Consider the following 13,012-nt stretch of genomic DNA (forward strand, 5'->3'; position numbering starts at 1 on the left):
AAAAGAAGAAGAAATTGTATTATGAATCCAGGATTAATGATATAAAACATGACGGAAAGAAGCTCTGGAACACCTTCAATGACATCATGGGCAGAAAGAGTGACTCAACTCCATCTTTCATTGAAGCGGAAGGGTCTTTTAGAACTAAACCGATAGATATTGCCAATTATTTCAACAATCACTTTATTGACAAAGTATGTAAACCCAGACAAGACATGGCAACACCACACTGCGAGTCATTGTACACATGTACACTAGACACAATAATGAAAGAGAAGAACTGCTCTTTTGAATTCTGTAAAGTGTGACTTCAGAAGAAGTGAAAAACATGATTATTATCTATCAAAAATGAGAAACCAGCTGGTATTGAAAACCTGGATGGAAAGCTATCTATTGAGGATGGTAGCGGACCATAACTGCCACTCCCATATGCCACATCTTCAATGTTAGTCTTGATGGTAATAATATGTGCACAAAACCTGGAAAGAGGCTAAGGTAATCCCTCTACCTAAACATGCTCGTGCTGCCTCTTCTGCCTCTAACAGCAGACCGATCAGCTTGTTACCTGTTATAAGCAAACTGCAACTACCAGCACGAGTATAGGGAAGGGCATTCACCCGAGCACAGCACTTACTCAAATGATAGATGATTGGCTAAAAAGATATTGATCAACAGAATATTGCAGGAGCAGTTCTACTAAACTTCAGTGCTGCCTTTTGATGTCATTGATCATAACTTGCTATTAACGAAACTCAAAGTGTTATGGCTTTACTCCATCTGCCTTAGCATGGATAGAAAGCTAGCGGACTAATAGGACACAGAAGGTTGTCTTTAACGGAAGCCTCTCAGATGCTAACGCACTGACATATACAGTGCGGGGTTCCGCAGGGCTCTTCACTTGGACCACTGCTCTTCTCGATGTTTACAAATGATCTCCCACTTGCTTGTAAAAAAGCCTGTGTGTCTATGTATGCAAAACGATTCAACACTCTACATGTCTGCACCAACAGTTAAGGAAGTCACCTCAGCCCTCAACAAAGAGCTGTATTTCACTGGATCACAGGACACAAAGCTTCTTGGTGTAACTTTAGACTGTAAACTAACATGGTCAAGACATATAGATTCACTTGTGCAAAAGATGGGGAGAAACATATCTGTAGTCAAGAGATGGTTTTGTTTTTTAACACCACATCTGACCAAACATGTCCTACAGACCCTAGTATTATCACAATTAGATTACTGCCCCCGGTGGTCTGGTCAGGCACCACTAAAACCAACCTAGGGAAGCTACATCGGGCTCAGAACAGAGCAGCTCGGCTTGCCCTGCAGTGCACAATGAGAGCAAATATAAATGACATGCATGACCAACTCTTCTGGCTAAAAGTTGATGAGAGGGTTAGCATCACTTTTATCATTTTGTAAAATAATATTAATGTTCTGAAAACCCCTGTCTGTTTGTAAAGGCAGTTTACAGTCAGCTCTGACACACACACACACACACACACACACCCCACCAGACATGCCACCAGTGGTAACTACACAATTATAAAAACTAAAACAAATTCTAAACAGCGTGCAGTGCTGTATAGAGCTATGATTTAATGGAATGCCCTACAAGGTCACATCTCTACAACCCAGAATAAAATCAGTTTCAAAAAAGAAGTGAAGCAACACATCATACGCATTTAGATTCTAGCTAAGTATTTTAATTATATTTCTGTTATTTATTGTTGTTTGTGGATGGTTCTTCTTTGTTAAGTGTTTTGTGATGCTCACTAAAAACTAAGGCTGTTTGCGTTGATACGTTTTATTTTGTTTTTATTTTTTGTTATTATTATATTATTATTGTTGTTATGTATGTTGAATTATGTGTTTCTTCTTGTTGTGATGATTTCTACGTTTTGTGTGTTTGTGTGGACCCCAGGAAGAGTAGCTGATGCTTTGTATCAGTGAATGGGAATCCTAATAAATCAAATCACTCTCCATCTCTCTCCCTCTCTCTCTCTCTCTCTCTCTCTCTCTCTCTCTCTCTCTGTCTCTCTCTCTCTCTCTCTCTCTCTTCCTCTCTCCCTCTCTCTCTCTCTCTCTCTCTCTCTGTCTCTCTCTCTCCCTCTCTCTCTCTCTCTCTCTCTCAGGCTGCAGCAACTTGCTGTCCTGCGGTATGGCTGAACCAGAGAGACAATCCCACCATCCTCAACACAAACACGTGGCAAAGCTGGGATCTGTCTTTGCTATGATGTGTGTTTGTGTCAATGCTAGTTCCTAACTTACAGATACAGGATAGATGAACAAATTATATATACCTCCCATAGGGAGTTTGTTGCATTTATTATGAGCTTATACACTCGTCAAACACTTTATTAGGAACACCTGTACACCTGTCAACAGTCGAAGCTGGTGGAAGTGGTGTAATGGTCGCGGGAATGTTTTCTTGGCACACTTTGGGCCCGTTAATACCAATCAATCATCGCTTGAATGCCACAGCCTATTTGAGTATTGTTGCTGACCATGTGCATCACTTCATGGCCACAGTGTACCCATCTTCTAATGGCTACTTCCTGCATGATAATGCACCGTGTCACAAAGCAAAAGTCGTCTCAAACTGGTTTCATTAACATGACAATGAGTTCAGTGTTCTTCAGCGGCCTTCCCAGTCACCGGATCCAAATCCAATAGAACACCTCTGGGATGTGGTAGAACAGGAGATTCACAGCTTGAAAGTGCACCTGAAAATCCTGCAGGAATTACGTGATGCAATCATGTCATCATGGACCAGAATCTCAAAGGAAATGTTTCCAACATCTTGGAGTGGAATCAACACCATGAAGAATTGAGGCTGTTTTGAGAGCCAAAGGAGACCCTACCCAGTATTAGCACAGTCTTCCTAATAAAGTGTTCAGTGTAGTGTATGCTCTTATTCATAACAGCGCCATTCATGACGCAACAACAACCCCAACAACCGCAAATTGAGAGCAAAACCATCTACATGTTTTTTCGATAATCTAGACTCACAGGTGAAATTGAATTACATCTCCACATCACAAAAGATCATCGGAGTTTAAATAACAAGTCTCATGGGACGTCTGTGTACAGTAGGCGTGTAGGGTGCGTGAGTGAGCCGCACGTGCGTTTGATTCTAACCTTTTGAACACTGTTCTGTACATTTTGATTGGTGATGAGATTCCCCTCTCCTCTCCTCCTCCCCCCCCACTGACAACACTACGAGGCAGTCACCCCACACACATTTCTTCTTCCCCAATGCTGCTTATTGAAGACAAACAATAAACCAGTGGCAGATATCAATGGCGGTAGATGAGAAGCCAGGCAGCCATATCTGCTGGGGGGATTGCCTAGCGTAAAGCCCTGCCTCGGTTCTCCCTGCCTTCTTCATCTCCAAACACCACCTCTCACTCTCAATTATTTGGCTGCTGTCACAACAAATCAATCAAATTACCGCTGCGAGGGCTTGTGTGCAGCTGCTTCTGTTGCTTCGCTAGTTGCATTAGCTTTGAAATGTATGAGGTCTACATTTTATCACTGTTATTTATTTAATGCTACTCCTCTCTCTCTCTCTCTCCCCCTGCGAGTCATCTTACAGCCGCGGCGTATTGAGTTAAATCATTAAAGGGGGACGACATGGAATACGTACACACTCCTTGAGAAAGACTTGAAATTAAACAGTGGGAAAGGAAGGAAGGGGGGGGGGACTGGGAGAGATGCTATTGTGTTGAGGTAGATGTGTGGAGATGGAGGGGTTGATGTAGGGAAGGTATGGGTTGAGGGTAATAAAGCATCATACAGTCTCTCTGATATTGGCGTATAGGTTGATGTGCGGTGTGCATCATGTGGAAGGCAGTGTACAAACAAATGTTGCTTTTTCATTTCCGACTCAGTTAGTTAACACGTCCACCCACCCATATGCATTCTGTATGCACACATGCACGCGCACACACGCACTCACGCACATGCATGCACGCGCACACACGCACGCACACACACACACACACACACACACACAAACACACACACACACACACACACACACACACAGGACACCCCATGAAAACCATTGTCTTTTTCAACTCTCATATTTAGTCTCATATTTAAACATAATTATTATTTGATCTTCATTTTAATAATTCTGAGAGATGGAGGTAATATATATAAACACATAAAACAGAATTTTTAAGTATATATATTTTTAATTATTCGTAAAATGTATGTAATAGAAACACAATTTTCTTGTGAGGAAAAAGTTAGGACACCCCACATATACTACTACTTAAAATGTCTAAAATTAGAATCAAGTGCACCACAACAGGTGCAAATGATTAGAACATTGATAAAGAGGATTTTCGAGGCAACTGTCTTCAGACATTTAGTTTGGTTTGCTCTTGATTGTTGAAGTGAGTGGTATCACCATGGCGAGATCAAAAGAGCTCTCTGAGGCCTTCAGAAAGAAGGTTGTAGATGTGTATGAGTCGGGGAAGAGATTTCAAAAGGACAGCTCTTGGTAGCTCTTGCTACAGTTGATGTCAAAGTATATGCATCTACCATCAGAAAGAGACTGCACAAGTTTGATTCTCATGGGAGGTGTGCAAGGAGGAAACCCTTTCTGTCCATAGAGACCATCAGGGCAAGACTAAAGTTTGCCTAGAGAAAGATCAGGCCTTCTGGAACAACGTGCTCTGGCTAGATGAATCCAAAGTTGAATTATTTAGGCACAGTAACAGAAGACATGTTTGGTGCAAACCAAAGACAGCATTTGAGCACAAGAACCTCATACCAAGTGAAGCATGGGGGTGAAAATGTCATGGTTTGGGGCTGCTTTACTGAAGCAGGTTATATGAAACATCTAATTGAGGTTATTTCAGCCAAAGGGGGCCAATACCAGCTATTAGAGCATAGGGTGTCCCAACTTTTTCCTCAGTAGGAATTGGCATCGGCATTGTTTGTTAAACACATGATAACAAAAGTTAACGTGTTTTCGGTTCAATTCCATCACCTTTATCTGATTGAAACACATTGTTTGAAAGAAGTATCAAATATTGATATGTCCATATTTCCTTAAAAAAAACAACTAAATATTGCATGGGGTGTCCTCATTTTTCCACATGACTGTATGCACATTGTGGTGTCACAATGTTTGACTACAAAATAAGGCTGAATGGCATGTTTGAAATTCACCAACTGTGCCAACCCCCGAACGCTGTAAGGGCCTAGGGAGGGAGAGAGGCACCCCGGGCTCCCTCAGAGCTGTGGGCCGGTGAGCTAACCTCTTAAAGGAGCTCCGCACCCCCGGCAGAAGTCAGCCAACCGGAAGGAGATGGAGTCTGACATGGACTAACTAGTGTGGAAAACATTTGTCTCTTTCCCCAAGGAAAGAGCCCACCCTTTTGGTTGCTTGTAATGAGCACAGCGATTTCCCTAATTTGTTTCATGTCACAGGAGCAACAACGCGCAACACAGACCACCTCTTGTTTCTCGCCGAAAGCAGAACGCACGCCTTTTGATTGGCAGTGACACGACTTCTCATTAGCGTTAGCGGTGAGAGGGATGCAGGCGTTTATCAGGATTTCCCTGAGTGAGGTTTCGTGTTTTTTCCTCCGGACGAGACGCGGTAGCTAGGTAACAGAGGAACAAGGTGCTCACCTTCGCCATTAGAACTTAGCTCTGTAGTCTGATGTAGTTAGCGTAGCACGCCGCCCGCCTGCCTGGCTCTCTCTCTCTCTCTGGCTGAGAGCAAATCAGATGGGATGTGCTCATTAATATAAAAGGGCTTCAGTCGACGTTGCTTCCTGCATCACCTTTGAGCGAGTCAAAGAAGACTGCAGCAGCACGCAGACGATGTTTCATTCCTGTTCCATTGAGCATCAGAGCGTTACAGCTGTACTGCTTTTGATTCAACTTGTACTACGCATAATGTAATGCGGTCCTGTCAATTACTGTTATGGAAATCATGTGATATGTAAACCGGGACGGGGAAATTCAACATAAATATGATCATGGTTTTGTTGTATTGAATAATGTAGGCCTATTTGAATGTTTTTTTTCTTTTTTCTTTTTTGTTGGCTGAGGCTTACAGCATGGTGGATTTTTCCCCCCAATGCAGATATAGGATGATGGCAACACATTCATCAGTCTTTTAATACATACATAATCATCACATTCATAGACTCGGAGCGTGACCCTAACCTAGTTTGTATCCCCTGTGTGAAGTCAGTGAGAATTGTGTGTAGTACTGTGTCACGAAAGATAACTTTCTCCCTTGTTTAGTTTCAATGGGAATTTGTTTCCACTGAACGTGTCGCCGGCATAAATCATTTTGACAAATAACAAGTTACACTAGTGCCTGTGTTTACCGCTCCTGTCCACCACAAGCTCACGGTCCGTTTTATTCAAGCAACAACAACAAGCTCCAACTTTACAGCGCACAACCCCATTACAATGACTGTTATTCATCACCGTCTGGACGCGGCTGCCTCCGACTCACAGCGCTCCAGAACCTTCCACGCACTCTCATCTACTCCACATTCATCTTTAAAGACGAGTCCTTCGATGAGCCGTGAGAAAAAACGCCACGAGAGACAAGTAATCAAAAGATGCTTAGAGGAAATCACTTAGCTCTTCTTTTGCCCTGCTTATATCAGTTGTGAGAACGTTTAGCACCTTGCATAAAATGAACTGTTAGAGGGGGACAGCACAATGGGGATTAGCTAGCCAACACTGCTAAACAAAGCACACTTTAGGGCATCACATTTGGGCTTCTGTTAGAGGCTTGTAGAAAAGTGTATGACTACGTACTGATTTACTAAATGTAATATTTAGTCAATCTAAATTCTGACTCTCGTTTCTTGGTCTTGCGGGAATACCCCACGTCTCAACTATGGTAAGCAGTTTGCTACAGTCTTGTCCTGTATCACATAATCAGGATGTTACAGTGTACTACACTTATCCTGGGTTTATAGGCACTGAATATTTATTCCATGCCACCCCGCCCCTCCCTCCCATCCCCGGTTTCCCCAAGACAAACAGCCTTAATAGTCGCTCATTAGCCGGGTCATTACATTCAAACACAGTCAGAGCCCAGAGCTGTCCCCGCCCCGCCCCCCCCCTGGCCCGGAGTCTCATTACCGGAGCGCTCAGTTTGTCTGTGTCTGTGATCTGATGCTAATTAGCGGAGCAGCGTGAGAGGCTGTAAAACACACTCGCTCCCGAGGTCGTGAAACGAGCTGACTGGTACCCCCGGCGGCTACGGAGGGAGAGGGGGCACGGCATTAAACCTGTGATTAATCAGCTTCTGGGTGAGAGGCCTGGGGTGTGTGTGTGTGTGTGTGTGTGTGTGTGTGTGTGTGTGTGTGTGCGTGCACTTATGCCTGTGTGTGTGTGAGTGTGCACTTATGCGTGTGTGTGAGCGTGCACTTATGCGTGTGTGTGTGTGTGAACGTGTGTGTGTCTGTGTGTGTGAGTGTGTGCGTGCACTTATGCGTGTGTGTGTGCGTGTGTGTGTGTGTGCGTGCACTTATGCATGTGTGTGTGTGTGCGGGTGTGTGTGTGTGTGTGTGTGCACTTATGCGTGTGTGTGTGTGTGCGTGCGTGCACTTATGCGTGTGTGTGTGTGTGTGTGTGTGTGTGTGCACTTATGCATGAGTGTGTGTGTGTGTGTGTGCGTGTGCACTTATGCGTGTGTGCGTGTGCGCTTATGCATCTGTGTGTGTGTGTGTGTGCACTTATGCGTGTGCGTGTGTGTGTGTGACAGAGGTGCTGTGCCAGCAGGCCTCAGTCTGCGTGTGTGTGATGTGACCAGACAGGGGAGAGAGAGTGGCCGGAGAGCCGCCTGGCCAGAGGCCTCTGGACACAGTCAAGACATTTAGCTTCACTCCTGACTCGTGTCACTTCCCCCTCCACAGAGAGGCTCCTCTCCGCTGGCATCCCCCTTCAGAGAGGCAGGAAGTGTGAACGGGCAGTCTGTCAATGCCAACCAACTAACAAGGAAACCGCCTGACGAAGCATTTTCTCTTTAATTCGAGCTTATTTCCACCCCCCCCCCGCGAAACTATTTATTTCTTATTTCCTGATCACACATGGCGTAGTCGGCGAACGAAACAAAAAAACAAAAAAAGTGACCGAAAGGTGTTTTTGTTTGTTTGTCTTCTCTAAACATTATGACGTTGTTCGTCAGGCAGTTATCACTCCAGGCCTCTGGGCACCCTGTCCCACCACCTTCCTAGTAGACGATGTTAAGGAAAGTCGTTGACGTGTGAGACAGGCCGGGCTGGTGGGGCCCATTACTGTCCTCTCTCTCTCTGCTGCTCCGGGATACGTTGAGAGGCATCAGTCAGCGGGGCAGGCAGACGTGCGGTGTATTAAAAGCTCACCCCATCGCGGAGGACGGGCGGTGTTATTTATGCATGTTTGTGTCCATTAGCCTTGCTCAGTACCGCCACATTTCCTCACTCAGAACCATCTGTCCGTCCATAACCCTCCTTTGAAGAGGGGGGGAGGGGGGGACGGACGGACGAATCCTCTAGTCTGCACTTTGTGCTTCCCTGGCATTATTGTAATCTCAAGCCCCCCCTACTACCCCCCCCTCCCTCCCCACCCCCCCCCAAAATAAAAAAATACACTGCTTTACATGCAGCCTGGCATCTTTTTACATTAGCGAAGGGCCCCTCTCATTCAAGATTCATGACCGACGGTTTCCCCCATCCATCACTCAATCTAATGGTATAAAAGAGACAATGTTTTAAACATTAAAATGAAAACCATTTACAACTATGATCAAAAAGAAGAACACTTGGGCCATTAAAGTTTAAAAACGAGCGAGGATAAGTACAGCCCCGTCGTGGACGGACGGACGGATGGAGGGATGAGGAGGTGGATATAGAGAGAGTAAAAAAGAGGAGAGTACAGGGCACTTCTCTTATGCAGGAGGAAAGAGGCATAAAGTGCTTTTGCGCTGCGCTGCAAAACGTTGACCTGTAATTAATATGGCTCTTCCTTCTGGCGAGCGGAGGACGGCGGCTTTTTGGAAACAGAAACCCCCGAAAGTCTCTTAATGTGCTCTGGGGTTTATCTGACATATTTTACAGGTCAGTATTAGAACATCACCTGTGTAGCAGAGCATGTGCAATATGACAACCCTAGTCGTTTTATCTGTACAGTATAGTATAGTATAGTGGATAGTGTACATAGCCTTTATTTATGTAAACCAGCTCCTTTCCCTTCTTTTTTTTTTTTTTTTTTTTTCTCTTTCCTAGCACCAGGGGAGCCCCCCCTCCCAAATTTCGTTGTTTGGTACCTGTACTGTAGCAATGACAATAAAGACCATTCATTCATTCATTCATTCATTCATCATTCATACACAGTACAGGGTAGAACAGTGTCTACTGACTTTTTGGTGTAGCCTACATGCAGTTATACGTCCATATCCTTAGTTACCACGGTTCAGGGAAAGGTTTTTGCAAAGGCGGAACTATTGTAAAGTACAATAGTTCAGTTTATGGTGAATAAAAGTTTATGGTAAATGAAAGTTTATAATCTTTGAAAAAAAGTGAGTCCACATTGAGTCCAATTCAAACTGTTAGATTTCAATGCCTGATGTTTCAGAACTCTCTCCCTTTGTGTCTTAGTTCAATGACTGCAAGTCTGTTATTATGTCAATGGAGAACCCCTCATACATTACATATCGTTAGCCTCGTAGCATAATTGCCATCATAGCATAAAAGTCATATTTTGGCCAAATTGAGATGTCTGCCTAACTCTACTCTCCTAACACTGCTGATTCACTGTGCGTTATTGCCTCTATGACATCAGCCTATCAGAATGCTTGTTTACATTCCAAAATCACTCTCTGCCCAAGTCATCTCTTTGACATAGGGCATTTTTGACACTACATACAAAGATGTCTCGGCTGACCACAAGTGAAGCATGACTTAGGCAATTATGCTACGAGACTAACGATTTAAGCCTAAAACAAAGGAGATACCTAACTCCCCCCCCTCTCCCTGTTATAATGGTTTGGCCCGGCCAACAGAACTGATGGGAGGACCACCTTACCTTGCAGGTTCTGTAGGGGGAGGGTCATCAGCCCCCCTGCAGCTGCAGCGGCCACCAGGCCTTGGAGGTTGGCGGTGGGGAGGGAGAGCACCAGCCCCTGCTGCCCCCCCAGGTGTCCGCCCGTGTTGAAGGGGATCAGGATGGGCTGGTTGAGGCCCGGCGCGCCCCCAGACATCACGCCGCCCACGGCGTTGGCCAACTGCTGAGCCACCAGCAGAGACTAGAACAAAACACATTCAGACAAACACAAAGACACACAGTTAAACGACCTTGTTAGTTGTTAGCGAATTCCACAATGTACTAACAGTAAGAATGAACAGGTATTGAAGGGGCGGCTGTGGTGCAGGAGGTAGAGCTGCCGTCTAATGATCGCAATGTTGGCAGATTGCCGGTTCGAGCCCTGGCTGGCCACATGTCGAAGTGTACTTGGGCAAGACACTGAACCCCAAATTGCTCCCAGTGAGCGGGCCGGCACCTCGCATGGTAGCTTGCCACGTGTGTGAATGTGTGTGTGAATGGGTGAATGAGAGGCCGTTGTAAAGCGCTTTGGATAAAGGCGCTATATACTGTAAGTGCAGTCCATTTACCATTTATTGATGGAACAGTACTGTACATTGGAGCCAACACATGCTTCAAACCTCTCATATGAGTACAACCATAGAGAGAGGTGCATCACATTCACATCATATTATTTCATCAGTTGGAGTAGCAAGATGTTTTCAAATGAGCACGGCAAGGACGAAGAACCGCGCCATAATATACACATCAAATAAAATCGAGGAAATCAATGAGAGAATCCGGTCAGCACGTCGCTGGTAAAGCAGATGTCACCGGAGTGACTGAAGTCCTCTGATCAATGTGCTTCTGATGAATGCAGTTGTTGTTGTTTTCTTGCTGCTGACTTGTGTGCGTTGCTACATGTCACAGAGTGACAGTCAAATCACAGTGCTGTGTGGGGCAAAAAATAAATCCAACGAACCCCCCTGATGGAGAGCAGTGTGGTCGCAATTCCCTTTCAGAAGGAATGATGCAGAGTGGGTTTGCATCTCAACATTTCAACACAACGAACCCCCCCATCTCTGATACCATTGAATCTGCAGTATATATTATATATTATATATTATATTATTATCCAATAATATCAGCGTTTTCCCTCTCTTAGTGGGAGAAGAGGCACTTCACTCAGTACATTGTCAGTGCATTCACTCATATTATGCAAAGTTGAACGTGTGCAGTTGAATGTATGTATGACCCATTGAAGCTAAGGTCTGTTATCACAGGGAATCACTGGGAGATTGTTTTTGCCCAGTGGTGGAAAAACAGTTTGAATCTCGTTTTCTCCAAGAAAGCGGGTTTGGCAGAGTGCCTTGACTTGAACCAGTGTACACTATAATTCCTGTTCTTTACACCGGGATGGAGAGGGTTGCGAGGGTGTCATTGTTGACATAGAGTATATAGCCTAACGCCAACATTTCCACACCGATCTGATTTATCTTTCAATTGGTCAGGGCAGCACAGATGATGTGTGTTCCCATTATGACATCATCAGGGCGAACGAGGAAGACAATTGGCCGTCAGTGGATGATGTAAAACCGACATTAAGTAAACTGCTGGTATGCCCTCCGAAATAGCTGTAGCGCCTTTAGCTATAGAGCACGGACATGGAGGTGAGTGCTTCACAATCTTTATTGTACTGCATGTCCAAGCCTATGGTAATACGTCTCTATGCTAAACATTGTAGCTCCAGCTCCTCTATGCCTGCCTTGCCTTGCCTTGTCTGCCTTGCCTGGTCTGCTGCCCTGTGGCTCCTAGTCCCCTGACTTCCTCCACTGTGACCTGAGCCTAGCAGCCAACTAACTGCACTTGTCAGCTATCTGCTTCTGTTTTGCATGGGGGGTGTCTGCAGCCAGCGGAGAGCGGAGGAGGGGAGAGGAGGGAGGAGGAGGGAGAGGAGGACTGGTGCGAAGATGCCACCATACTCCCAGACCTGGTGCTCCTAGGTGACAGCCGTGTCACTAAGATAACCCCGCGCGGTGCGGAGAGCGTGCACACCGGGCCTGACATAATCACAGTTTAAGGGATGTGATGTTACATGGGGTTTAGAAGCCAAGAGGCTAAGAGAGATTTGAAGGTGAAACAACGAAGGACAGGGGGGAGAGTAGCTGTAGCAATTGGAAAAAAACGAAAAAACATTCGTTTTTCAATGACAGAAGACAGGGGTTTTGTTTAATCGAGAGTCTGGAGACCAGTCGATGTGCCGGTAAGTAGACGTGTATAGGATGTGGCATCTGTTTAATGTGAAGAAATAGGCCCTACAACCTACCCTATTTCATCAGGAATAATTATTGGGTTCTAAATGTTCACTATTCTTTCAACATCCGTTACGTTGTTATGGTTCGGCTTTGAAACCCCTAGAACAAATCACCAGAGTGACAATGGCTGACTGCTTTGAAAGCATTCAACATGACATTTGTCATTAACTTTAAATAAGGAATTAGTCATTTGAAAGCCTCAAAGGAGCCCTCAAAGGACAATAACAAAAGCGAGCCTTTTTGTCTGCCACACAGTGACATGTGTTTAATCTTGCTTTTTAAACTAAATTTCGTCTTGAATTGGAGCAGCCAGATAATCAAAGACAAGTCTTTGAAGATTTCATCTTCCAGTCAAATGAAATGAGATTCCCAACGCCTGACACCGAAGAAGACAGCGCTACATGGAAGGGAATAATATTAAAAAAACAATTCTACATACATCAAATATCAGTCCTGACTTATCATTGCAGGCACGTGTTCGCCCAGCTTCTGAGCACTCCAAGTAAATAAGACCCCTTGCTGTTTGTCTTCGGGGCTGTGTTTGCCGGGCGCCTCTTGGCTTTTCAGAAGAGGTGTTAAGAATTGATTTAATCTCTTTCTACCATCAAATAATAAAAGGGGGGTATGCAGCGAGTGGCACA

The 13,012-nt window shown here is 44.9% G+C and overlaps 1 protein-coding gene across 1 annotated transcript in view; it reads right to left on the reverse strand.

Annotated features, from left to right (window-relative positions):
• Positions 1-13,012, reverse strand: part of pou6f2 (POU class 6 homeobox 2) — a gene marked incomplete at its 3' end in the record, with an annotated part of 107,902 nt that overhangs the window by 73,185 nt on the left and 21,705 nt on the right. Inside the window, exon 3 of the mRNA XM_080544307.1 lies at positions 10,060-10,279. Coding sequence (XP_080400433.1) covers positions 10,060-10,279 — 220 coding nt within the window. The remainder of the gene's footprint in view (positions 1-10,059; positions 10,280-13,012) is intronic.

Source organism: Nansenia antarctica (genome assembly GCF_963989245.1).
Source record: "Nansenia antarctica genome assembly, chromosome: 13".
NCBI classification, from domain to species: Eukaryota; Metazoa; Chordata; class Actinopteri; order Argentiniformes; family Microstomatidae; genus Nansenia; species Nansenia antarctica.